The 24,646-nt window shown below is 44.4% G+C and overlaps 1 protein-coding gene across 1 annotated transcript; it reads right to left on the reverse strand.

Moving 5' to 3' along the window:
* Positions 1 to 73: 73 nt before the first annotated feature.
* On the reverse strand, positions 74 to 24,344 carry LOC136612250 (cathepsin K-like). Its single transcript, XM_066592467.1, has 7 exons — positions 24,227 to 24,344; positions 23,320 to 23,462; positions 19,817 to 19,996; positions 19,544 to 19,726; positions 8,218 to 8,377; positions 6,554 to 6,668; positions 74 to 336 (listed from the first exon to the last, which is right to left on the reverse strand). Exons 1-7 carry the CDS (start codon positions 24,342 to 24,344, stop codon positions 234 to 236), a joined length of 1,002 nt encoding a protein of 333 aa, XP_066448564.1. The 3' UTR covers positions 74 to 233.
* Positions 24,345 to 24,646: the final 302 nt, after the last annotated feature.

Genomic DNA, 24,646 nt, shown 5'->3' on the forward strand with positions numbered 1-24,646 from the left:
TACCAAGATCATATACACGTTGTTTAAAGCAATTTAAAGCATGATGTAAATGATTGATAAATCAAAAGCACAATTCAGTACAAGCATTGGTTTATTTATACAGAGTATTATGCAAGATAAGAGGGTATCAATGAAATTATACTACATTCACATCAATATAAATGTAGATACATTTCAGATTTTACAAGTATAATTTTACAGAAATAAAGTCACAGAAAATCCACCTTTAACAATTACTCCAGGAAATCAAAGCTTGCTGAATATTGAGAAATGTTGCACTTGTTAACATCACGTTTGACCTTGGCAAAGCCATCTTCTCCCCATTCTGGGCCCCAGCTGTGAAAAGAAATGCAAACACAGATGATGTAGGTGACTGTAAACCAATAAATGAATAGTGAATAGAAAAAAACATTGAACTGCTGACTCTACTACCAATCTTATGAAGGTTGTGCTCAAAAGAAAATGCAGAAAATGATTTAGTCTGGGAATAAAAAGGAAACATATTTAAAACCCATTGGGAAACATGAATTAAAATAGTGCAATGGCAAAGTTGATGGGAGGTGCATAACAACTAGTTGGGTCACTGCTTTCAATTTCAAAATGGCGTCCAAAATATTTGAGGGTTTTATTGGCAACTCCATGTTTTCTTGGACCACTTTTGATAACTTTCCCCCAGTCATAAATAGTGATACATAAGGTAAAAGCTAATATTTAGCATTAGGCCTCAGTCACACGGGCGCATCAGCAATCGTACACCGGCGCCGATGCGCTCGTGTGACTGCAGGAAGGAGACGGACGTACCTGCAGACGGCCGTCTCTCTGCAGCGCCGGAGGAAAGAACACATGACCGGCAATGAAGCCGGTCAAATGTTCTTTCCTCCGGCGCTGCAGAGAGACGGCCGTCTGCTGGTGTCAGTCACACAGGCGCATCGGCGCCTGTGTACGGGTGCCGATGCGCCCATGTGACTGAGGCCCTAAAAGGCAAGTGCAGAAATGAGAAGTTGCTAAGACATTCGTAGACTATTATACACATATTTATATCATGTTCATGAAGCCCCCCAGGTAATGCTTGATCAGTTCAGAGATGCCCTTAACCTTATCGACAGGGAGAATGTCCTCAAATTTAAGAGTACCGACAATAAATGGGAAATGCTTAAAAACATCTTAAATACTTACTGTGAGAGGTTCATACCTTACAGAAATAAAACAGTTAGGAGTAGGAGAAAACCAATGTGGCTCAATAAAGAAAATGTTTAAACAGTCAGGAATAGGAAAAAAAACAATGTGGCTCACAAAGAAAGCGTTTAAACTACGGCTGGGTTCACACGGGGCGTATTCCTGCCGGAAATCCCGCGGTTTGGCCGCAGCAAAAACTGCGAGATTTCCGCCGGGAGAACCGCCGTGGAAAAACCCGCGGTGGCTTTGAAGCGGCCCGGCCGCCCGCTCTTCCGCTGCGGCCAGCGCTCCCATAGAGGAGAGCGCGGCCGTGGCAAGAAGAAAAGATAAATAGACATGCTGCATCTTCTGAAGACCGCAGCCGCGGTTGCAGCCTGACTTACCGCAGCGGATTGGCCGTCCCGTGTGGACGAGATTTCTGAGAAATCTCGTCCACATGGCTGGCTAAATCCGAGATTAGCGGCCGCAGGCAGATTTGCCGCGGCGAAATTCCGCGCGGAATTTCCGCGGCAAATCCGCCCTGTGTGAACCCAGCCTACTAAAACTAGAAGGCAGCAAAGAAGCAAAAACAAAATCAAGTTATGCAAAAAACAGATAAAAGAAGCAACGGTGGAAACATAGATACTTATTGCCAAAGAGGGTAAAACTAACCCGAAACTGTCCCTCAACTATACAAATAGTAAAAAGTTTAATACTGAAAGTGTTGGCTCTTTAATAAATAACGTAAGAAAAATAGTAGAGGGTAATGAGGAGAGAGTAAATCTATTTAATAGTACAGATAGTCCCCGACTTGCGAACATTCGACTTACGAATTTCGCAAGATACGAACTATCTGTCCTGCACAGTATGATGGAATGCTATGGCATTACATCCTACTGTGCAGGGACCGGGCAGGCTTCTATCAAGCCTGATAGAAGCCTCTCCGGTCAGATTGCGGTTGCTAGGCAGCCGAGCGCCTTCTGAAAGGCCCTAGGGCTGTCTATGCAGAGCGCCTATCAAGCCGTGCGCTTGATAGGCACTCTGCATAGGTAGCCCTGGGGCCTTTCAGAAGGTCCCTGGCTGCCTAGCAACCACACAGCGTCCCGCGATCTCATCGTGGGACGCTGTACAGGCCCCCTGAACGTCGGGTGCAGGCTGTTTCTTACAGCGGACACCCGGCAGCAGCAGTTCCGACGAGACGCGCCGCTCGTCAGAACTGTTAACACTTTAAATACTGCTGTCAGAGCGGTATTTAAAGTGTTAACAGTTCCGACAAGCGGCGCGGCTCGTCGGAACTGCTGCCGCCAGGTGTCTGCTGTAAAAAACAGCCTGCACCCGACGTTGTATGGAGCGGGATCCACCCACGATCCCGCTCCATACTACCATTTGTTCGGACTTGCGAACAGGTTCCTGGAACGGAACCTGTTCGCAAGTCGGGGACTACCTGTATTCACAGAGGAAAATGAAATGTCAGATGAGATGCAGAGTGATAAAGTAAACTCTCCACTAAATGTCACCATTTTAACCCAAGAAGAACTGCAGACCTACATTAAAAAGATTAAATGGACAAATTGCCAGGAACCAATGGTTCTAAAAGAATTAAGTAATAGACAGACTGTTGTTTCTTATATATAAGGACTATATAGTGATGGGGGTCTGTTCCACTAGACTTATACATGGCCAATGTGGTGCCAATATTCAAAAAGTAGTCAAATAGTGAACCTGGATACTACAAGCCAGTAGGTTTTACTTCTATTGTGGGTGAAATGTTTGAAGAGTTTCTAAGAGGTACTATCCTGGAGTACTTCAAGGAAAAAGTAGAGAAGATAAGAAGTATTGTCCCACCTTGTTGGTCGTTTCTGCACTCACTCAGTGCTTGCAGATTTCCTCACAAACCAGCCACACCGCCAAGTCACAGCGGTACTTCATTCATGAAATCCAAGCAATGGCGAACTGGAGGCTTGTGAAGAAATTTCTGCTTTATTATAACATGCTCGATATTACAGGATAAAATTCAATCCTGTAATGTCGAGGACGTTATAATAAAGCAGAAATTTCTTCATAAGGCTCCAGTTCCCCATTGCTTGGATTTCATACTTCAAGGAAAATAGCTGTATAATTCCATATCAGCATGGTTTTGTGAGGGGTTTTTCCTTTCAAACCAATGTGATCAGATTCTACGAGGAGGTAAGTTGTAGACTGTTATAGAGAAAAAACAAATAGCTCACCAGTCTTCTTGCAGGTTTCCTGTTTCTGCTATCGATTGGATTTTTTTTTTTTTCTTGTGTCTGGCTTGCTGTAAGTTTGTACAGCTGAAAATGTTATTTTCAATGAAGTAGCTATAGCCAGTTCAACTGAACTCGCTATTTCTACTTAATTGAAAATAAGTTGTAGACTGGAGTGGGGAGCCTCATTGGATCTTGTATATCTGGAGTTTTCAACAGCGTTTGATACTATACTAAAAGGTTGGTATATAAAATAAGAATGCTTGGTCTGGGTGAGAATGTGTGTAAGTGGGTAAGTAACTGGTCAATGATAGAAAGCAGAGGGTAGTCATAAATGGTACATACTCTGATTGGGTCACTTGGTGTACCCCAAGATTTAGTATTGGACTGTATTCTTCTTAATATACTAATTAATGACCTGGTAGGATTGCACAGTAAAATAGCAATATTTGCAGATACAAACCTATGTAAGTAATTAATACAAGAGGACAGAATGTGATTGCAAAGTAATGGAATGGGTGGAATACAATACACAGAGAGGAGTTATTTAGTTTAGAAAAAAGTTTGCTTGGGGGCGAACTAATAACTATATGCAGATATATCAGGGGGCGGCATACAGAAATCTCCCCAGAATATTCTTATACCCATGATGGTGACTGTAAAGGCAGGTTAAGTCCTTTCAATCTTATTTTTACATACACTATTTATGTGACAGTAAATATATTCAAGAATGCCATGTCCCACAGAGATGTCACAGGAAGATATATTTGCTATACTATGAAAGTAAGGTCAGTGTACCAACATGAATGCAAATCAGTAATTCAAATGTTTGCAAGTGCTCAATGTGCAGAAAATATTATGTGTAATGGAGTTACAAGGACATGTACTATGCAAATCCAAGGGATAGGGTACAATCCCAGTAGCTCAGTAGGGTGGGTTGCTGCAGTGATTGTTTCAAGAAGGCTCATAATAAGCAAATTAAAATCACCACTTCATTTGACTTAATTGATGGATTACAATTACAGAGAAGTCTGTATGGGAATGGAGTCTAATTTTCTAGGTGAAGAATCCCGTATTTGCTTATTGTTTATCCAGCAAATTGAGAGGATATTCAAGAAAGGCAAATAAGAAAGGTGACATTCTGCAGTTGTAATAATTGTTCTGGTTTGCATGAACTATATACAGTATGTCTTCTGGGGAATGATAGAGACAATGTCCCAATGAAAACCTAACATGCATAAAGAATAAGCCGAATCTTATGTACAATATTCCCTTTGTTTGTAAAACAAACAACCATAGGGTTACAGTAGTTAACAGGAACAGGAAATTGATTTAAAAAAGATTTGAAAGGTATTGTGTAAATTGAAAAGTATTCTTATTGAATGTCTTTTAATTTCCTAGCTGTGTAACGATAACCGCTTCAAACTAATCTAAATACTTCTGTTCTACTGACTAGCCAGGGATGTCAGTGATAGGCAAGATCATCCACTAGATTTGAGCCACCAAACTGTCATGATCAGCATTTATGCCACTCACTAGCTGATTACTATTATGGCATCCTGTAGATACTAAAATGTAAATGGATATACATGTGCATAGAAGTCAGTGTAATAGAATGTCCATAGATAGACTGTAGGGGAAATCTACTAAAGACTGCCAATCCTGCACTAGTGTTTAGCTGCAGTGCACAATAGTAAAATGTGGCCAATTTATTAAGAGATGCATACCTCTTAGGGCCCTTTTACTCGGCCGATAAATTGTTCAGACTCCCACATTGTTCAATGTAAATGCATGCCCTGACTGGACTACAAACAAGAATTTGTACACTTCTTGTTCATTGTTCTGTTTCTACAAGCAAAAAACTGAACGAGGGATTGGCCCATTTTAGCAGGCAGCCATTCACTTATGAATGACTGCTTGCTTACTATGGACGGAGGCGGGCTGGAACGATCCCTGGTCTATTCCGCCTCCCTTCACTCAAAAGGGCCCTTAATAAATTTGACGCATCTCTGGCAAGTCTTTGTGCCAGAAAAGAAAATCGACACCAGTCTGTTTCAAGTGTGAATTATAGTAAAACTGTCAGGCAATAGAGACAATGCCTCCTTCAACTAAACCATTCCCACTCTTCCCAAAAGTGGCAAGTGTGGCATAGAAATAAAAAATTGTGCAAATTAGTTTTTGGCATGCACTAATTTTTGCTACTTTGTCCACCAAAAGGATGCAAATGCATAAATAAATTGTCCCTTCTTTGTGCATATGTGTGTAAAGAAACACACACACTCAATGCGGAACAATTTTCAATATTATCACTTAGGGACCGATGCAGCATTTTTGCTCCCATAAAACTCATTTATAGGGACCTTTGAGCCTCATAAATTACCGTATGGGGCTCAAAGGTGAAGGAAGAGAGAGGCATCTTTCATACTTACTGGGTGCCCCGTTTTTACACAGTGTACGCACAAACTTGGCATGACCCTTTCCAGACATTTCTGTGCACTCACTCTTTCATAGAAATGAATGGGAGAGAGCGCACACAGCTTTGTGAAGAGAGTCACACCGTGTCCATGGTTTTAGGAGGTCATATGCTGAGCAATTGCCTAGGGCCTGTTTTCACCTGGAGAAAAATCCTAGTACTAAAGTATTCGCTGTGTGTGGTGACATTATTTGGTGTTTGCAGTATTATGTGGGAACCGTATGGCAGTAACATGTGAACTCTTTAAGAAAGTATTATTTATATGCTGCTTGTTATCTTGACTTTATATGGTGGCACATTATCTGAAATATAGATGCTAGTACGGTCTTATACCCTATGGCCATATGGCCTTATGGAAACAGACTACATGATGGTGTTGTTGGGCAGAGCCCAATTTACAATAAAAAATCTCTCAGGAGTGAATAGGCTTTTTAGACATGTAGGAGACCCTGTCTTATCTGGCCAATGAAGCAGGGATTGTAAATTAAAAAAATGCAATGTATAGGTAATACATCATAATGAAAGCTATAGGACCTGCTTGCAGCAAAATTAGCAAGAACATGCATAGGAAGTGACATACAGAAAATGCTTCAAAAGACCTTTGTGAATTTTCTCTAACAAATAGTCACTTAAACCGTTAGCTCCTCATATAGTTTACATCCAGTCACTGCAGTTAACACTAAAAAAGTTGTTTTCTTACCTATTCTTTATTATCCAGTACGGCACTTCCTTATCATCGTCATTCTTCTCAGTGCCATAACCCACAGCAATAATTGCATGATTAGCACGGTCTGCACAATCCCCGTCAAATATTCCTAGTTTTAAAGGAAAGCATCATGAAAGTTTTCTGAAAATTTGTAAACAACTGTAATAATAAGCTAAAAATGTGTAGGCTCTTCACTGACCAGTAACACATTGCTAAGCTACAGTTTTTTTCCCCCAATTTAGGCCTGGTTCACATTTTGCTGTATGCTCTTTATAGGCTTTGGAAGATATGTTTTTATATTCTAAGTTTTTAAGTTAAAAGATTTTTTCTAAGGAGACAATCCCTATTCATGCACATAAATGTCATGGAGAGGGTCCCCCTAAAAAGCTTTATAAAAAATGATTTTCTGTGTTTATCTGACTGCTTCCATACATCATCAGCATAGAAGAAATATGTTGTAAATTAGTATGAAATCGTGCAAACCTGCATATTGTAGGACAGGATCACTGTACTATTAGCCCAGATGGCACAAACAAATATTGTGCCTAGAGGCACTGATGGCTGCCTGAATGTATAGATGCCAGTGGTCAGACACAAGTTAGGGCAGCATATTGCGATGCCAAATACAGTTTTCATAGTAAGGGTGCATTCACACGAGTGGTACGTACATAGGTGCGCACAAAACGGCGCACCCACGTACCTGCATAAACACATGTGAATGCAGGTCTTTGCAGCATTGCTTCCAATGGGGCCACGGCTGCTGCTGGCAGACCCATTGACAAGCATATGATGCCGGCAACCCCTGCAGTGGTTTTTAGGGAAGGGCCCTTCCCTGAAAGTCATCCCTGGTTTGTGTAAAAAAATAAATAAAAAAATAAATAAATAATATATATATATATATACACTCACCTCTCCACGGCTGCCTTGTAAATATTCCCCGCGGGGAGTCCCCTTGTCACTGAACACCTTGACAGCCCTGTAACAGTGTTCAGTGACAAAGGGACTCCCTGCGGGGTTGAAGAATTACCCTGTCACAGCTGTGGCAGAGGATTTCTTCATCTCCGCGGGGAGTGCCCACATCACTGGACACTGTGACAGCACTGTGACAGTGTTCAGTGACAAAGGGACTCCCCGCGGGGCTGAAGAATTACCCTGCCACAGCTGTGACAGCTGTGGCAGAGGATCGCGATGTTCTCCCATCACTTTCAATGGGACCAGCGCTTCTGTAGCCCCATTGAAAGCAATGGGCTGCCGGCAAGCCTTGCAGGGATTTTTGGAGAAATGCTTTAAATATAAGCCCTTCCCTGAAAATCATCCCTAGAAACTGTGGTAGGGGAATTTCTTCAGCCTCATGGGGAGCCCCCTTATCACTGAACACTGTGACAGTGCTGTCAGAGTGTTCAGTGATGAGGGAACTCCACATGGAGATTAGGAATTCCTTGGCCACAGCTGTCGCAGGGGATTCTTTACTCCCCGCGGGGATGAAGAAATCCTCTGCCACAGCCTGTAAAACACGGATATGTGAACACACCATAGAGAACCAATGATTCTAATAGACGTGTGGTTTTGTGTGCACCTATGTATACACACGTTTGTCTGAAAGCACCCTAAGCACAAGAATATCTATGCGCTATAGAAAAAATATATTGTTATGTTACCGCGGCAATACAGCATGAAATCCTGATCTACCGCAAACCCAACAGTCACAGGTCCCTCTAGTGCCACCGAAGATGCAATGCTAGCTTCATCACGCAGGCTGTAGTATTTGGTAAAATTCAGCTGTATTGCTTTATCTTCTTTGTATCCACAGGCATTTTGCTTGTTTTAAGAAAAAAAGACAAAAGAATTATAATTAATTTTATTTAGCTACTTCCTTACCATGGAACTGCATTTTCCTAATTAGAGTACTTTCACACACAACAGATTTGTTAACAGAAATTTCTGCCATTGACCCCTATTCATTTAAGTGGGATTTCAAGAAATCCATTCACACGCCGCAGAAATACCGCATTCACATGTATGTAAAGGATTTTCAGATGCAAGAATATATATATATATATATATATATATATATATATATATATTTATATATATGCAGTTTTTGTGGATTTTATCTTGTAACATTTTTTACAAGTGTTCGTTTTTGGCATTCTCTAGAGAAGCCTATGAAAAGAAATGCCAGAAAAAGCATCATACCTAGAACATACTGTATTTGGATAAAGATTAGAGATGAGCGAGCACCAAAATGCTCGGGTGCTCGTTACTCGAGACGAACTTTTCGCGATGCTCAAGGGTTCGTTTCGAATAACGAATCCCATTGAAGTCAATGGGCGACCCGAGCATTTTTGTATATCGCCGATGCTCGCTAAGGTTTTCATTTGTGAAAATCGGGGCAATTCAAGAAAGTGATGGGAACGACACAGCAACGGATAGGGCAGGCGAGGGGCTACATGTTGGGCTGCATCTCAAGTTCACAGGTCCCACTATTAAGCCACAATAGCGGCAAGAGTGGGCCCCCCCCCAACAACTTTTACTTCTGAAAAGCCCTCATTAGCAATGCATACCTTAGCTAAGCACCACACTACCTCCAACAAAGCACAATCACTGCCTGCATGACACTCCGCTGCCACTTCTCCTGGGTTACATGCTGACCAACCCCCCCTGCACGACCCAGTGTCCACAGCGCACACCAAACTGTCCCTGCGCAGCCTTCAGCTGCCCTCATGCCACGCCACACTCATGTCTATTTATAAGTGCGTCTGCCAGAGGAACCGCAGGCACACACTGCAGAGGGTTGGCATGGCAAGGCAGCGACCCTCTTTAAAAGGGGCGGGGCGGTAGTCCACAATGCTGTACAGAAGCAATGAGAAATCCAATCCTGTGCCACCTCCATCTGGAGCTGCACACGTGGGCATAGCAATGGGGAACCTATGTGCCACACACTATTCATTCTGTCAAGGTGTCTGCATGCCCCAGTCAGACCGCGTTTTTTTATAAATAGTCACAGGCAGGTACAACTCCGCAATGGGAATTCCGTGTGCACCCACAGCATGGGTGGCTCCCTGGAACCCACCCGCTGTACATAAATGTATCCCATTGCAGTGCCCTGGACAGCAGAGCTAACGTCAGATGAAATGCAGGTGGGCTTCGGCCCACACTGCATGCCCCAGTCAGACTGGGGTTCTTTAGAAGTGGACACAGATGCATTTACAACTCCCTGTGGACCCACAGCATGGGTGGCTCCCTGGAACCCACCGGCGGTACATAAAAATATCCCATTGCATTGCCCAATACAGCTGAGGTAATAATGTCATGTTTAATGCAGGTGGGCTTCGGCCCACACTGCATGCCCCAGTCAGACTGGGGTTCTTTAGAAGTGGACACATGTAGTTACAACTCCCTGTGGACCCACAGCATGGGTGGCTCCCTGGAACCCACCGGCGGTACATAAAAATATCCCATTGCATTGCCCAACACAGCGGATGTAACGTCAGCTGTAATGCAGGTGGGCTAAAAATTAATTTGATTACACTGTAGGCGAGGGCCCACAAAAATTGCTGTATCAACAGTACTAATGTACATCAGAAAAATTGGCCATGGCCAACCAAGAGGGCAGGTGAAACCCATTAATCGCTTTGGTTAATGTGGCTTAATTGGTAACTAGGCCAGGAGGCAGCCCAGTTAAAATAAAAATTGGTTCAGGTGCAAGTTTGAACGCTTTAATGAGCATTGAAACGTATACAAATTGTTTAGAAAAATTATATGACTGAGCCTTGTGGGCCTAAGAAAAATTGCCCGTTCGGCGTGATTATGTGAGGTTTCAGGAGGAGGAGCAGGAGGAGGAGGAGGAATATTATACACAGATTGATGAAGCGAAAAGGTCCCCGTTTTTCATGGGGATACAGAACGATGCTTCCATCCGCGGGTGCAGCCTACGTATTGCTTAGGTATCGCTGCTGTCCGCTGGTGGAGAAGAGAAGTCTGGGGAAATCCAGGCTTTGTTCATCTTGATGAGTGTTAGCCTGTCGCACTGTCGGTTGACAGGCGGGTACGCTTATCTGTGATGATTCCCCCAGCCGCACTAAACACCCTCTCTGACAAGACGCTAGCCGCAGGACAAGCAAGCACCTCCAGGGCATACAGCGCGAGTTCAGGCCACGTGTCCAGCTTCGACACCCAGTAGTTGTAGGGGGCAGAGGCGTCACGGAGGACGGTCGTGCGATTGGCTACGTACTCCCTCACCATCCTTTTACAGTGCTCCCGCCGACTCAGCCGTGACTGGGGAGCGGTGACACAGTCTTGCTGGGGAGCCATAAAGCTGTCAAGGGCCTTAAAGAGTGTTGGCCTGCCTGTGCTGTACATGCTGCCTGATCTCCGCGCCTCCCCTGCTACCTGGCCCTCGGAACTGCGCCTTCGGCCACTAGCGCTGTCGTATGGGAATTTTACCATCAGTTTGTCCGCCAGGGTCCTGTGGTATAGCAACACTCTCGAACCCCTTTCCTCTTCGGGTATGAGATTGGAAAGGTTCTCCTTATACCGTGGGTCGAGCAGTGTGTACACCCAGTAATCCATAGTGGCCAGAATGCGTGTAACGCGAGGGTCACGAGAAAGGCATCCTAACATGAAGTCAGCCATGTGTGCCAGGGTACCTGTACGCAACACATGGCTGTCCTCACTAGGAAGATCACTTTCAGGATCCTCCTCCTCCTCCTCCTCCTCAGGCCATACACGCTGAAAGGATGACAGGCCAGCAGCATGTGTACCCTCACCAGTGGGCCAAGCTGTGTCTTCCCCCTCCTCCTCATCTTCCTCCTCCTCCTCCTCCTCACCGCGCTGAGATATAGACAGGAGGGTGCTCTGACTATCCAGCGACATACTGTCTTCCCCCGGCTCTGCTTCCGAGTGCAAAGCGTCTGCCTTTATGCTTTGCAGGGAACTTCTCAAGAGGCATAGCAGAGGAATGGTGACGCTAATGATTGCAGCATCGCCGCTCACCACCTGGGTAGACTCCTCAAAGTTTCGAAGGACCTGGCAGATGTCTGCCAACCAGGCCCACTCTTCTGAAAATTATTGAGGAGGCTGACTCCCACTGCGCCGCCCATGTGGGAGTTGGTATTCCACTATAGCTCTACGCTGCTCATAGAGCCTGGCCAACATGTGGAGCGTAGAGTTCCAACGTGTGGGCACGTCGCACAGCAGTCGGTGCACTGGCAGATTAAACCGATGTTGCAGGGTGCGCAGGGTGGCAGCGTCCGTGTGGGACCTGCGGAAATATGCGCAGAGCCGGCGCACCTTTCCGAGCAGGTCTGACAAGTGTGGGTAGCTTTTCAGAAAGCGCTGAACCACCAAATTAAAGACGTGGGCCAGGCATGGCACGTGCGTGAGGCTGCCGAGCTGCAGAGCCGCCACCAGGTTACGGCCGTTGTCACACACGACCATGCCCGGTTGGAGGCTCAGCGGCGCAAACCAGCGGTCGGTCTGCTCTGTCAGACCCTGCAGCAGTTCGTGGGCTGTGTGCCTCTTATCTCCTAAGCTGAGTAGTTTCAGCACGGCCTGCTGATGCTTGGCCACCGCTGTGCTGCCACGACGCGCGACACCGACTGCTGGCAACGTGCTGCTGCTGCTGACACATCTTGATTGCGAGACAGAGGTTGCGTTGGAGGAGGAGGAGGAGGAAGGTGCTTTAGTGGAGGAAGCATACACCGCCGCAGATACCACCACCGAGCTGTGGCCCGCAATTCTGGGGGTGGGTAGGACGTGAGCGGTCCCAGGCTCTGACTCTGTCCCAGCCTCCACTAAATTCACCCAATGTGCCGTCAGGGAGATATAGTGGCCCTGCCCGCCTGTGCTTGTCCACGTGTCCGTTGTTAAGTGGACCTTGGCAGTAACCGCGTTGGTGAGGGCGCGTACAATGTTGCGGGAGACGTGGTCGTGCAGGACTGGGACGGCACATCGGGAAAAGTAGTGGCGACTGGGAACTGAGTAGCGCGGGGCCGCCACCGCCATCATACTTTTGAAGCACTCCGTTTCCACAACCCTATACGGCAGCATCTCAAGGCTGATAAATTTGGCTACGTGCACGTTTAACGCTTGAGCGTGCGGGTGCGTGGCGGTGTACTTGCACTTGCGCTCCAACACTTGCGCTAGCGACGGCTGGACTGTGCGGTGCGAGACATTGGTGGATGGGGCCGAGGACAGCGGAGGTGAGGGTGTGGGTGCAGGCCATGAGACGGTTGTGCCTGTGTCCTGAGAGGGGGGTTGTATCTCAGTGGCAGGTTGGGGCACAGGGGGAGAGGCAGCGGTGCAAACCGGAGGCGGTGAACGGCCTTCGTCCCACCTTGTGGGGTGCTTGGCCATCATATGTCTGCGCATGCTGGTGGTGGTGAGGCTGGTGGTGGTGGCTCCCCGGCTGATCTTGGCGCGACAAAGGTTGCACACCACTGTTCGTCGGTCGTCTGCACTCTCAGTGAAAAACTGCCAGACCTTTGAGCACCTCGGCCTCTGCAGGGTGGCATGGCGCGAGGGGGCGCTTTGGGAAACAGTTGGTGGATGATTCGGTCTGGCCCTGCCTCTACCCCTGGCCACCGCACTGCCTCTTGCAACCTGCCCTGCTGCTGCCCTTGCCTCCCCCTCTGAAGACCTGTCCTCAGTAGGCGTAGCAAACCAGGTGGGGTCAGTCACCTCATTGTCCTGCTGCTCTTCCTCAGAATCATCGGTGCGCTCCTCCCTCGGACTTAATGCCCTTACTACTACCTCACTGATAGACAACTGTGTCTCATCGTCATCGGCCTCCTCACCCACTGAAAGTTCTTGAGACAGTTGCCGGAAGTCCCCAGCCTCATCCCCCGGACCCCGGGAACTTTGCAATGGTTGGGCATCAGTCACGATAAACTCCTCTGGTGGGAGAGGAACCACTGCTGCCCAATCTGAGCAGGGGCCCGAGAACAGTTCCTGGGAGTCTGCCCGCTGCTCAGAATGTCTCATTTTCATGGAGTGAGGAGGCTGGGAGGAAGGAGGAGCAGCAGCCACAGGATTCTGAGTTGCAGCAGTGGACGGCGCAGAACTCTGGGTGGACGATAGGTTGCTGGAAGCACTTTCTGCCATCCACGACAGGACCTGCTCACACTGCTCATTTTCTAATTAAGGTCTACCGCGTGGACCCATTAAATGTGCTATGAATGTGGGGACGCCAGAAGCGTGCCTCTCTCCTAATCCCGCAGCAGTCAGCTGCGATACACCTGGATCAGGAGCTCGGCCTGTGCCCACACCCGGACTAGGGCCTCCGCGTCCTCGGCCTCGCCCACATCCTCTAGGCCTACCCCTACCCCTCAGCATGCTGTATTACCAGGAATGCAGAAACACAACACTGTAATTAAATGTGCCGCTTATTGGCCTGTGGTTGGAGGCTGAGTTTGCTTACGGAACGCCAGGAAATAATTTGGCGCAAGCCTGCTGTAACACTTAGCTGGCTGCGTATTTATCTGTAGAACTACTACACCCAGCAGACACGGACCCAGAACACTGAGCAGAGTGACAGGCAGGCCAAATAGATTTTTTTCCTATATTTTTTTCAAAAGGACCACTGCGTATATTCAATCTATAATATATGTCTTCTGTCCCTGCCTACACAATTCTGTCCCTGGACTGTGTGACGGAACTGCAGTGTTGCACTGTTATTAACTGCAACAGACCGGTGATTTCAGAGCCAGGAAATAATTTGGCGCAAGCCTGCTGTAACACTTAGCTGGCTGCGTATTTATTTGGAGAACTACTACCCCCAGCAGACACAGACCCAGAACACTGAGCACAGTGACAGGCAGGCCAAATAGATTTTTTTTCAAGATTTTTTTCCAAAGGACCACTGCGTATATTCAATCTATAATATATGTCTTCTGGCCCCGCCTACACAATTCTGTCCCTGGACTGTGTGACGGAACCGCAGTGTTGCACTGTTATTAACTGCAACAGACCGGTGATTTCAGAGCCAGGAAATAATTTGGTGCAAGCCTGCTGTAACACTTAGCTGGCTGCGTATTTATTTGGAGAACTACTACCCCCAGCAGACACAGACCCAGAACACTGAGCACAGTGACAGGCAGGCCAAATAGATTTTTTTCCAAAGGACCACTGCGTATATTCAATCTGTAATATATGTCTTCTGGCCCTGCCTACACAATTCTCTCCCTGGAGTATTACTGCAGGGCGCAATGCTGTGCACGGCCGATATACCAAAAAAAAAAAAAAAAGTGCAACACTGCTAAAAGCAGCCTCCACACTACTGCACACGGTTAGATGTGGCCCTAAGAAGGACCGTTGGGGTTCTTGAAGCCTACACTAACTCCTAACGCTCTCCCTGCCTCTACACTTCTGTGCCTGGACTATTACTGCAGGGCGCAATGCTCTGCACGGCCGATATACCAAAAAAAAAAAAAATGTGCAACACTGCTAAAAGCAGCCTCCACACTACTGCACACGGTTAGATGTGGCCCTAAGAAGGACCGTTGGGGTACTTGAAGCCTACACTAACTCCTAACAGTCTCCCTACAGCAGCTCCAACACGATACCACTGTCCCTCAGCTATCTCACAACGCATCTGAGGCGAGCCGTGGGAGGGGACGATTTTTATACTCGGGTGACACCTGATCTCCCCAGCCACTCACTGCAGGGGGGTGGTATAGGGCTTGAACGTCGCAGGGGGAAGTTGTAATGCCTTCCCTGTCTTTCAATTGGCCAGAAAAGCGCGCTAACGTCTCAGAGAGGAAAGTGAAAGTAACCCGAACATCGCGTGGTACTCGTTACGAGTAACGAGCATCTCGAACACGCTAATACTCGAACGAGTATCAAGCTCGGACGAGTACGTTCGCTCATCTCTAATAAAGATGCCATTGGCTCCAAAAACCATATAAAATCCTAACAACCAAAATGCTGTGTATGCAGCCATGACAATATGTTTCTAGAGGCTTTAACCCCTTCTTGCTAAGCAATGTACTTGTACGGTGCAAGTTGGGTGTCATTGTATGGATTAGGTACATAAGACAGGTCTGGGCTGTCTTTGATTGCTGACACCCAGCCACAATGTCCAGGATCAGAAATAACTTTGATCCTGACCATAAATCCCTTAGATGTCACTGTCAATATTATGGCACCCCGAAGATCAGGGGATGCTGTTGAATTAACATGGTAGTCAGGAACTTGTGAAGGCCCGCAGGCCTGCCATGGATATTTTAAAAGCTTGGTATACTATAAAAGCATTGTACATGCAATAAGACAGTTGCTAGTTCAAGTCCCCTATGGGTAAAAAGTAAAAATAAGGGTATTAAAGTTTTTGATTATTTTAATCAGATCATTTGCATTGAAATTTTATTTTTGAACACCACTACCCTTTAATTTGAAGACATCGTCACATGCATAAACATCATATACACAGAACACATCATTATACAACCAAAAGAATATAATCAACCACAATGCACTAAATACAATTGCAATACTCATTGACTTTCAGATACAGATATCATTGTAATCATATGCAACACTGTGGCCCATTTATCTTCTCTAATATGGCCTAAATCTTTTTCCTATGTTTCTTTTACGTTTACTCAGAGATAGGTTCCTTAATCTCTCCATACTGCAATTCAACTATATTGGGTGATTGCCCTATCAAACCAGCCAGGAGCTTGATTCCCAAAGGAAAGACAAGAGTGGATAGAGGGCACCCCTACCTTATTCCCCCTCTATAACACAGTCCTTCCAGAAATACAACCATTTAACCTACCTCCTGCACCTAGCATTGAATAGAGCTGTTTAACCCATGTCACAAATTTCAGACTAAAACACATCCTGTGAGGAACAGCCCACAAATAATTCTACTCGACACTGTCAAAACCTTTGGCAGCGTCGAGTGAAGAAATAGCCTTGCTATCAGATACATCCTCCTTAAATTAATCACAGTTGATTTGCTTGGCATGAAGCTGAACTGATCCTCATGTATCAAATGAGCATTTACTAAAAGTAATCTATTCGCAAGTACCTTCACCAAGATTTGACCATCAGTGGTCAACAGAGATATTGGACGATCGGAATCAGGAAGACACAAATTCTTTCCCGGTTTAGGAATCAAGACAATCATATCATCGCTCATTAATGGTAGAAGTATACTTTCATGCAGTAAACACTGATAAATGTTGTAGAAGCATATGCTGCTACTGCATCCCTTAAAGGGGTTGTCCCGCGCCGAAACGGGTTTTTTTTTTTTTCAACCCCCCCCCCCCCCCCCGTTCGGCGCGAGACAACCCCGATGCAGGGGTTAAAAAAGAACACCGCACAGCGCTTACCTGAATCCCCGCGCTCCGTTGACTTCTTACTTACCTGCTGAAGATGGCCGCCGGGATCTTCTCCCTCGGTGGACCGCAGGGCTTCTGTGCGGTCCATTGCCGATTCCAGCCTCCTGATTGGCTGGAATCGGCACGTGACGGGGTGGAGCTACACGGAGCTACACGGAGCCCCACTGAGAAAAGGAGAAGACCCGGACTGCGCAAGCGCGTCTACTTTGGCCATTAGACGCTGAAAATTAGACGGGCACCATGGAGACGAGGACGCCAGCAACGGAACAGGTAAGTGAATAACCTTTGATAACTTCTGTATGGCTCATAATTAATGCACAATGTACATTACAAAGTGCATTAATATGGCCATACAGAAGTGTATAGACCCACTTTGTTTCGCGGGACAACCCCTTTAACTCACTCAGTATCAAAGAAGCCTCTAATATCACTCTCTGATCATCAGACAAAGTTGGCAATTGCACCCGAGCCAAATATTCATAAAGATCTTCTTCACAATCCACACTTAACTTGGAAGCATACGGGTTTTTAAAATAGTGAAAAAATGTCTCCAAAATGTCATCCTCCTTTATAAGGCCTTCTTAATGCTGCCACATAAGATGATGATTCTGTGCCCTGATTATAGAAGCTAGAGAATGAAACTAAAGTTTTTGTTTAAATTATTAGTATATTAAAAAAAATTAAGGGGGGGGAAATGATTTTTCCAATCATTGCATCAAGAAACAAATTTAAAAATCGGTATTGCCACCTCCATAAATGTCCAATTTATTAAAATATCACTTATCTCACATGCTAAAATACCAGAATCGTGATTTTATTTTGGGGTCACCCTTTCTCTAAGAAACATGTAAATTAAAAGTGTTTAAAAAAGGTATATGCACCTCAAAATAGTACCTATAGAAAGTACAGCTCACCTCTCAAAAAAGCCATGCTCACACTGGCCCATTTAAAAAAAATTAAAAAGTTGTTGGGATCAAAAGATGGCAACACTAAGCAATAGAGATGAGCGAACCTACTCGGCCACGCCCCTTTTTTGCCCGAGCGCCGCGATTTAGAGTATTTCCGTACTCGGGCGAAAAGATTCGGGGGGAGCCGTGGGTGAGTGGGGGGTTGCAGCGGGGAGTGGGGGGGAGAGGGAGAGAGAGAGGGCTCCCCCCTGTTCCCCGCTGCTACCCCCCGCTCCGTCACGCCTCCCCCACCCCCCGGCGCCCCCCGAATCTTTTCACCCGAGTACTGAAGTACTCGAAAATCGCAGTGCTCGATCGAGTAATTACTCGAAACGAGTATGTTCGCTCATCTCTACTAAGCAATTAAAAAGGTGTATTCTTTTTAAATAGTACAGCGTAAAAAAACTATTCAAATTTGGTATTGATGTAATTGTATATTAGCCACAGCAGAGGATCGCTGAGTTCTCCCATTGCTGCTGCTGCCGGCCCCATTGCAGACAGCGGTCGATATCGCAAAAATATAGAACATGTGGCGATTTTTTTTTCACACAACATCGCAGGAGGGAAAACATCGCAAATGAGAATAGGACCATTGAAAATAATTGGTTACTTAATCATGGATTTTCACTCCCTCTTGCATCATGACAAAATTGGTCAATTGTCTCACCTGTGTGAAGGCCCCCTTAAGATAACAATAATGTTTAATGGCTTAAAATGAGATAACTTGTCACAGGAAGTTATCAAACTCAAGTTTAAGTTTACTACATCTGTATACATAGCACACCTTTAGGTTTCTTCCATGACCTTAGGCGTTTTTACATGCGCCTGCCGGCGCTGTAAAAATACGTGAATGAGGCGCACAAATCAAATGTTTGTGTGCCCCTTCAGATGGCACAGGCCTGGTCCATATACGGCAAGGCCGGAATGCCGTTGCCTCCCTTTCCCTCCCCCTCACGGCTCACCCCCTCTCTCCTTCCCTCCGGCTGTTTGCAATAGGAGTGGGTGAGATAGGGGCGGAGCTAGGCACCCGCTCCCCCCCTTCCCCTTGTCCGTAGCCAGCAATTTGAGGGGCAGGCGGAGCTCAGCTAAGCTCCGCCCGCCCCTCCCCTTCCCATTGCAAAAAGCCGGAGAAAAGGAGAGAGGAGGAGAGAAGTAAGAGGTAGTTTAGCAGTCACACTGCTAAACTCCCTCCCACCTCCCTTCTCCACCCCCTGTCATTAGAGCCCATGCAGCGGCTGACATATTCTGGGCACAAAGATAGTTCCAGGACTACCTTTCCTGCCTGGTGTCACCCAGCGCTATATTTGCCAGCTGGGCGCTTTTACGTTCCGGGTTACGCCTGTGTGATCTGATGCACTCGAATCCAATGCATCAGATGATAGCGTATATCGGCCGGCTGTGAAAACAGCGGCCGATGTACACTTGTGTGAATAAGCCCTTAATTTGTTAGATGATACAATTTGTACCACATTTTCACCCAAAATGAGTGTATACTATACACATCTATACCATGCAAGCCCTTAGACATATGTACTGTGTAGTTAATGCATAATTTTTCTATTAATGATCCTGACAAGCAGACTGTTAGGAATAAACTGACTGGCAGGAATATAAGACTACACCATATTTCTACATCAGACTCACCCCTTATTAATGCCCTTATGCCCTTAGAATGGAATAAGAAGAAGATTTACCTTCTGTTCATATTCATAATCTTCGGCCTTCATGATTCCATTGCGTGTTACATACTTTAGTGCATAAATTGGGTGCCCTCCACAACATGCCTTATCTACAGCATCACAGTCCACCAGCTGTTGCTCACTCAGAGTCATCAGTTTACCGTTCTTAATGCATGATCGGGATTCAATCACACCCACCTTACAAAAACAGAAATACAGCATCAATTTAATATCAAATTCAGTAGATGGAACACATCAATATATATATATAGAATAGAAAATACCTACTGTTGCAAATGCCCAACATGATCCACAAAGCCCTTGATTCTTTGCATCTGTCACACATTTTTGGTGTCGCCAGTCAACATGTTCAGGTAGATCTTGTCTTAGTTCGGAGGTATAAACGGGTATGTTGGTTTCATCCCCATTTGAACTTAAGCAGTTCTTTCTCTTAATTTCTCCAAGTGTCTATTGTACAGTTAGAAACGAGTTACAGGCATGCATTGTGCTTACTGTCAATGAATAGTAGCAGTCCTGGCTTCATTCAGAAGCTAGAAACTTATGGATCACAGTGGCATAACTAGAGCTTGCACCTCAGTATCAGACTCTCTTAGCCAACTGTGCCACTGTGTTAGATGGACTTCATCAGAACACAGTTGGATGTAAATAAGGTTTTTCCTTTGACTGAGATCTTGAGTATAGTAAGGGTATTTAAAAATTACCTGTGTTTTGCCTTTCAGTCATAATTCCACCTCTTTATTCTGTTTTCTGAGCAGATAAATGAATTTAAAACTGAAATAAACATATTTTTTATTTCCCATTGAGTTCAATGGGTTTTCAAAAAATCAGAAAGCAAACAGAAAGCTTCCCGTTTGCTTCCGTTCCGTTGGGTTTCCATTTTTTTAATTGAGCAAATAGTGCTGCAAACTGCATTAGTTGTTGAGTTAATAGAACTGAAACCAAACAGAATGGAAGCACATGGAAAGCTTTTTGTTTGCTTTCTGTTTTTTTGAAAACTTTTTGAAATCAATGGGGAAAAAATGGTCCAGTTTATTTCAGTTTGAGTTCCATTTCCAATATTACAGAGAGATGGAATTATGACTGAAAGGTGTGAACCCAGCAGGAGATTAGAATGTTCTAGAACCTTTCTTTCCTTAATGAATGTGCTTGACTACATGACAAAAATGCCTTTTAACCCCTGTGGACTAGAGATGAGCGAACGTGTTCTTAACGAACACTTACGCACCCGGACACCGGCTTTTCCGAGGACTTCCGTGTTCGCGCGTAAGTATTCGGGGGGCGCCGGGGGGCGGGGAGAGGCGCGGCGGCGCGGGCGGCAGCAGCGGGGAACAGGGGGGAGCCCTCTCTCTCTCCCTCTCCCCCCCACTCCCCGCCGCAACCCCCCGCGCTGCCACGGCGACCCCCGAACTTTTTTCGCCCGAACACGGAATTCCTCGCGAAGTTCGGTGTCCGGGCGAAAAGGGGCGGAGCCGAACACGTTCGCTCATCTCTACTGTGGACCAAGTCAATATATTGCATATTTTTGAGCATCATTATTGGGTACATATATGTTTATTTTATATGAAGTTTTTAGGATATGGAATGCATGAAAATACAATTTTAACAAATGAATAGAAAGCTTAAGTTTAATGTGTGGGTCAAGAAGTGTATAGGCAATATTATGTAAACACTATTCTACTAAAAGTAATTGGACTAGTATTTACTTATATATGTTAATACTCAGCAGGGCCTTCTTTGGCTCTAATGAGATTGGAGATTCTCCATGGCATACTTTCTACTAATGTCTGAACACTTCAGCTGGTGTTTTCCTCCATTCATCCTGCAAATGTCTGGAATATCCCACTAGCACCTCCAAGTCCAGCTTCGCTTTGAAATAGCGGGAAACCTCCAGGTCCGTCCGAATCCCGACATGCAGGAGAGCTGCTAAGATGTATTGGCTTACTGTGCCACAAGCATAGGATAAACCGTTCAAATGAAAAATAGAAAAAAGGTCTCTGCGCTCGTAGTCCGGCAATAGAGGCAGCCGCAATTGCTAAATAGCAATATTTTTTTATTTTGGTGTCAAAATATATATATTATTTTTTGACACCAAAATAAAAAAAATATTGTTATTCAGCAATTGTAGCTGCCTCTATTGCTGGACTACGAGCGCAGAGACCTTTTTTCTATTTTTCATCTTAAAGAAGATGGAAGTCAATGTCCCAGCTTCTCCCAAACATGCTCAGTAGGGTTCAGGTCGGAACTCTGTACAGGCTTTAAAATACGTTTGGCAGCATTGTGCATGTTTTATATGATTTTGTGACTTTTTTTTATATAAACAGCTTATTTTCAAAAGTGCCGTGTATTATATACCTTTGTGTTGTGCTGTGATTTTATAAAAACATTTATTTTTTTCATTATTCAAGGATTTTTAATTTTTTTTTTACATTTTTAGGACCTTTATTTCAAGATCCTGCACTGTCTTTTTGACAATGCATTATTGTGTGTACTTCTAACATACACAAAGCATATTTTAGACTTGTGGTCCTCAACCTTTTGAAGGTTACTACTATTAATATGGTTTACTACTAGAGATGAGCAAACGTGCTCGTTTAGGACAATTACTCGATCGAGCATCGCTTTTTTCGAGTAACTGCCTACTCAAACGAAAAGATTTGGGGGCACAGGGGGAGGCGGAGTGGAGCGGGGGGTAGCAGGGGGGAACAGGGGGGAGCTTTCTCTCTTTCCCCTGCACTCCCCCCGCAACCCCCAGCTCACCTCCGGCGCCCCCCGAATCTTTTCGCCCGATTAAGCAGTTACTCGAAAAAAGCGATGCTCGATCGAGTAATTGCTCTAAACGAGCACGTTCACTTATCACTATTTACTACCTGCGGTAGCTGTAATAATGTTATGACATTGCTAATACTACTAGTGAATAATAATGTCTGCACCGCTGTAAGCATAGAAATCCACATGCTCAGGGTCCAAGAGCCACATATAGCTCCTGAGCCGTTGGTTGGGGAACTCTGTGCTAGGACATAACTAAGGTATAATGTACATGATTGGAAATTCCAATCGACTAGTTACATACCTGTACATCACATTGCTTACGGTGGTAAGGCATGGTGCTTGGGAATTTGACCAAAATTGGAACCATTTGCAAAAGTATTATTCTTAAGGCTATATTAACATTTTGAACATATTTGGTGCTCTTGGTAGCTCTTCTAGCCATACTCCAAAATTCAAATGCCAGTTTAAGTACTGTGCTATTAACTATGTTATTTATAGCATTATAACATGATACACCTTGTAACTCATTTGCAAAAGGTAGTGATAGAAAAGATGAGATTGAAATACTTGTGTTATATTATACAATGCAGAGCATGGAGAACAAAAAGGTTGTCAAAGTCAAAGCTAATACTTAAAGGTGATGTTCAAAATTATAAAATTAGGTCTGCTGTTTTCCAAAAACAGAGCCACACATGTCCAGAGGCTGACCGTGGTATTGCAGCTCCATTCACTTCAATGATGCAGCTGAGCTGTAATATCAGACACAACCCAGGGACAGGAGTGGTGCCATTTTTAGATGAAAGTAGACATGTTTTCTAATACTTGACAATCTCTTTAATTTGTTCTTACACAGAATATCAACTAAAGAAGATACATGTATGAACATCTTATTGTCTAATTATACCCCCATTCTCCTGCCAACATATACAGCATTATCTGGTGAATAATTTGAGTCAACAGCAGACTATTCATTCCCTGAATATATATGTGCATGAACTTACTAAGTCAGCAAAATGATTCATTGCCATCCAGTATTTGGAGCTGCCTTCGTCGGCAAGCTTATTATGTTTCTGCACCTTATTCCAAGTTTCTTCCCAAATCTTTCTCCGGAATACCTCTTCTCTGGTAGATGAATAATTTTTACCTGGTGAAAAAATATTTTTAGACACTGTTACTGGCTTATCAATAGTAGGCGCAGACTGGCCTCAGGCTATAAGCCGCATCGATTGTATATAAAACGTTGAATACTAATATATATATATATATATATATATATATATATATATATATATATATATATATACATACTTACACAGACACACATATACACATTCTTTGGAGCTATTGCTATATTTTTGTATTGCCTTATAACAGCAATGCTTCTGTACTAAATAAGCCTATGAGATAGAGCATGCAAGGGTTAGTTCATACTGGTGTTAGTCTAAGTTAACCATTCCTGGTTGTCTGTTCCATTTGGGGAGCAGCAAAACGAAAATAAAAATGGATGTAAACATTTCCATTGGTTTCCCCATTGATTTCAATTGGTTTTAGAAAAAACTGATATATATTCATTTATTTACATTTAATTCTGTTTTTGAAATTGAACAAGTAGTGCAGCTGCCTCACTTCACCTAGGATTAGAACCAGAATTTTCCTATTAAATACGTTATTTTTATTTTGCTTGATGTATGTGCATTCTAAGCTTTGCTTGGTATTGCCATGACATGTCTTTATTCAATGTAGTAGCTATATTACAGTGCACTGTGAAAGATCACTTAAGCTTCATACATTAAATGTCATAAAGCTTCTCAGAATGCAGCTCATGGATACTCACACAAACCTACAAGCTAGTGCTTTGTCAAATAGTAACGATTTCCTGTTCACATGATCTTTTAGCATATCACTTACTGTATTTTGCCTTCCATATACTCCATTCCTGATCGAAGAAGGTAGAAGCCCAAGTACAGATGAGGAGCGTGGCAAAAATACAAAGACTTCTATTCAAATACATTCTGAAAGACAACATAAGTTGATGAACCAGCAATACATCTACTGATATTAACTCATTATCAGCATTGACTGAGCTGTAAAATAACGATAATAGACAAAATAACCTGCTCAAGTATTAGTAGCCTCAAAAAATTCACAGACGCATTTATTTTTTTTTTCAAGGACTGGTCAGACAATTTTGCCAATCCTGATACGCCACAAATACAGCATGAAATAAATGTAGTTCAACAAAGAAACCAACACAAAGAGGCAGTTCTTATTGTTAGTAATATTCTATGCTGTTCCCCCATTCTATATTCCATTCACCTGAAAGATACG

This window comes from Eleutherodactylus coqui, chromosome 2 (genome assembly GCF_035609145.1).
Source record: "Eleutherodactylus coqui strain aEleCoq1 chromosome 2, aEleCoq1.hap1, whole genome shotgun sequence".
Classification (NCBI taxonomy): domain Eukaryota; kingdom Metazoa; phylum Chordata; class Amphibia; order Anura; family Eleutherodactylidae; genus Eleutherodactylus; species Eleutherodactylus coqui.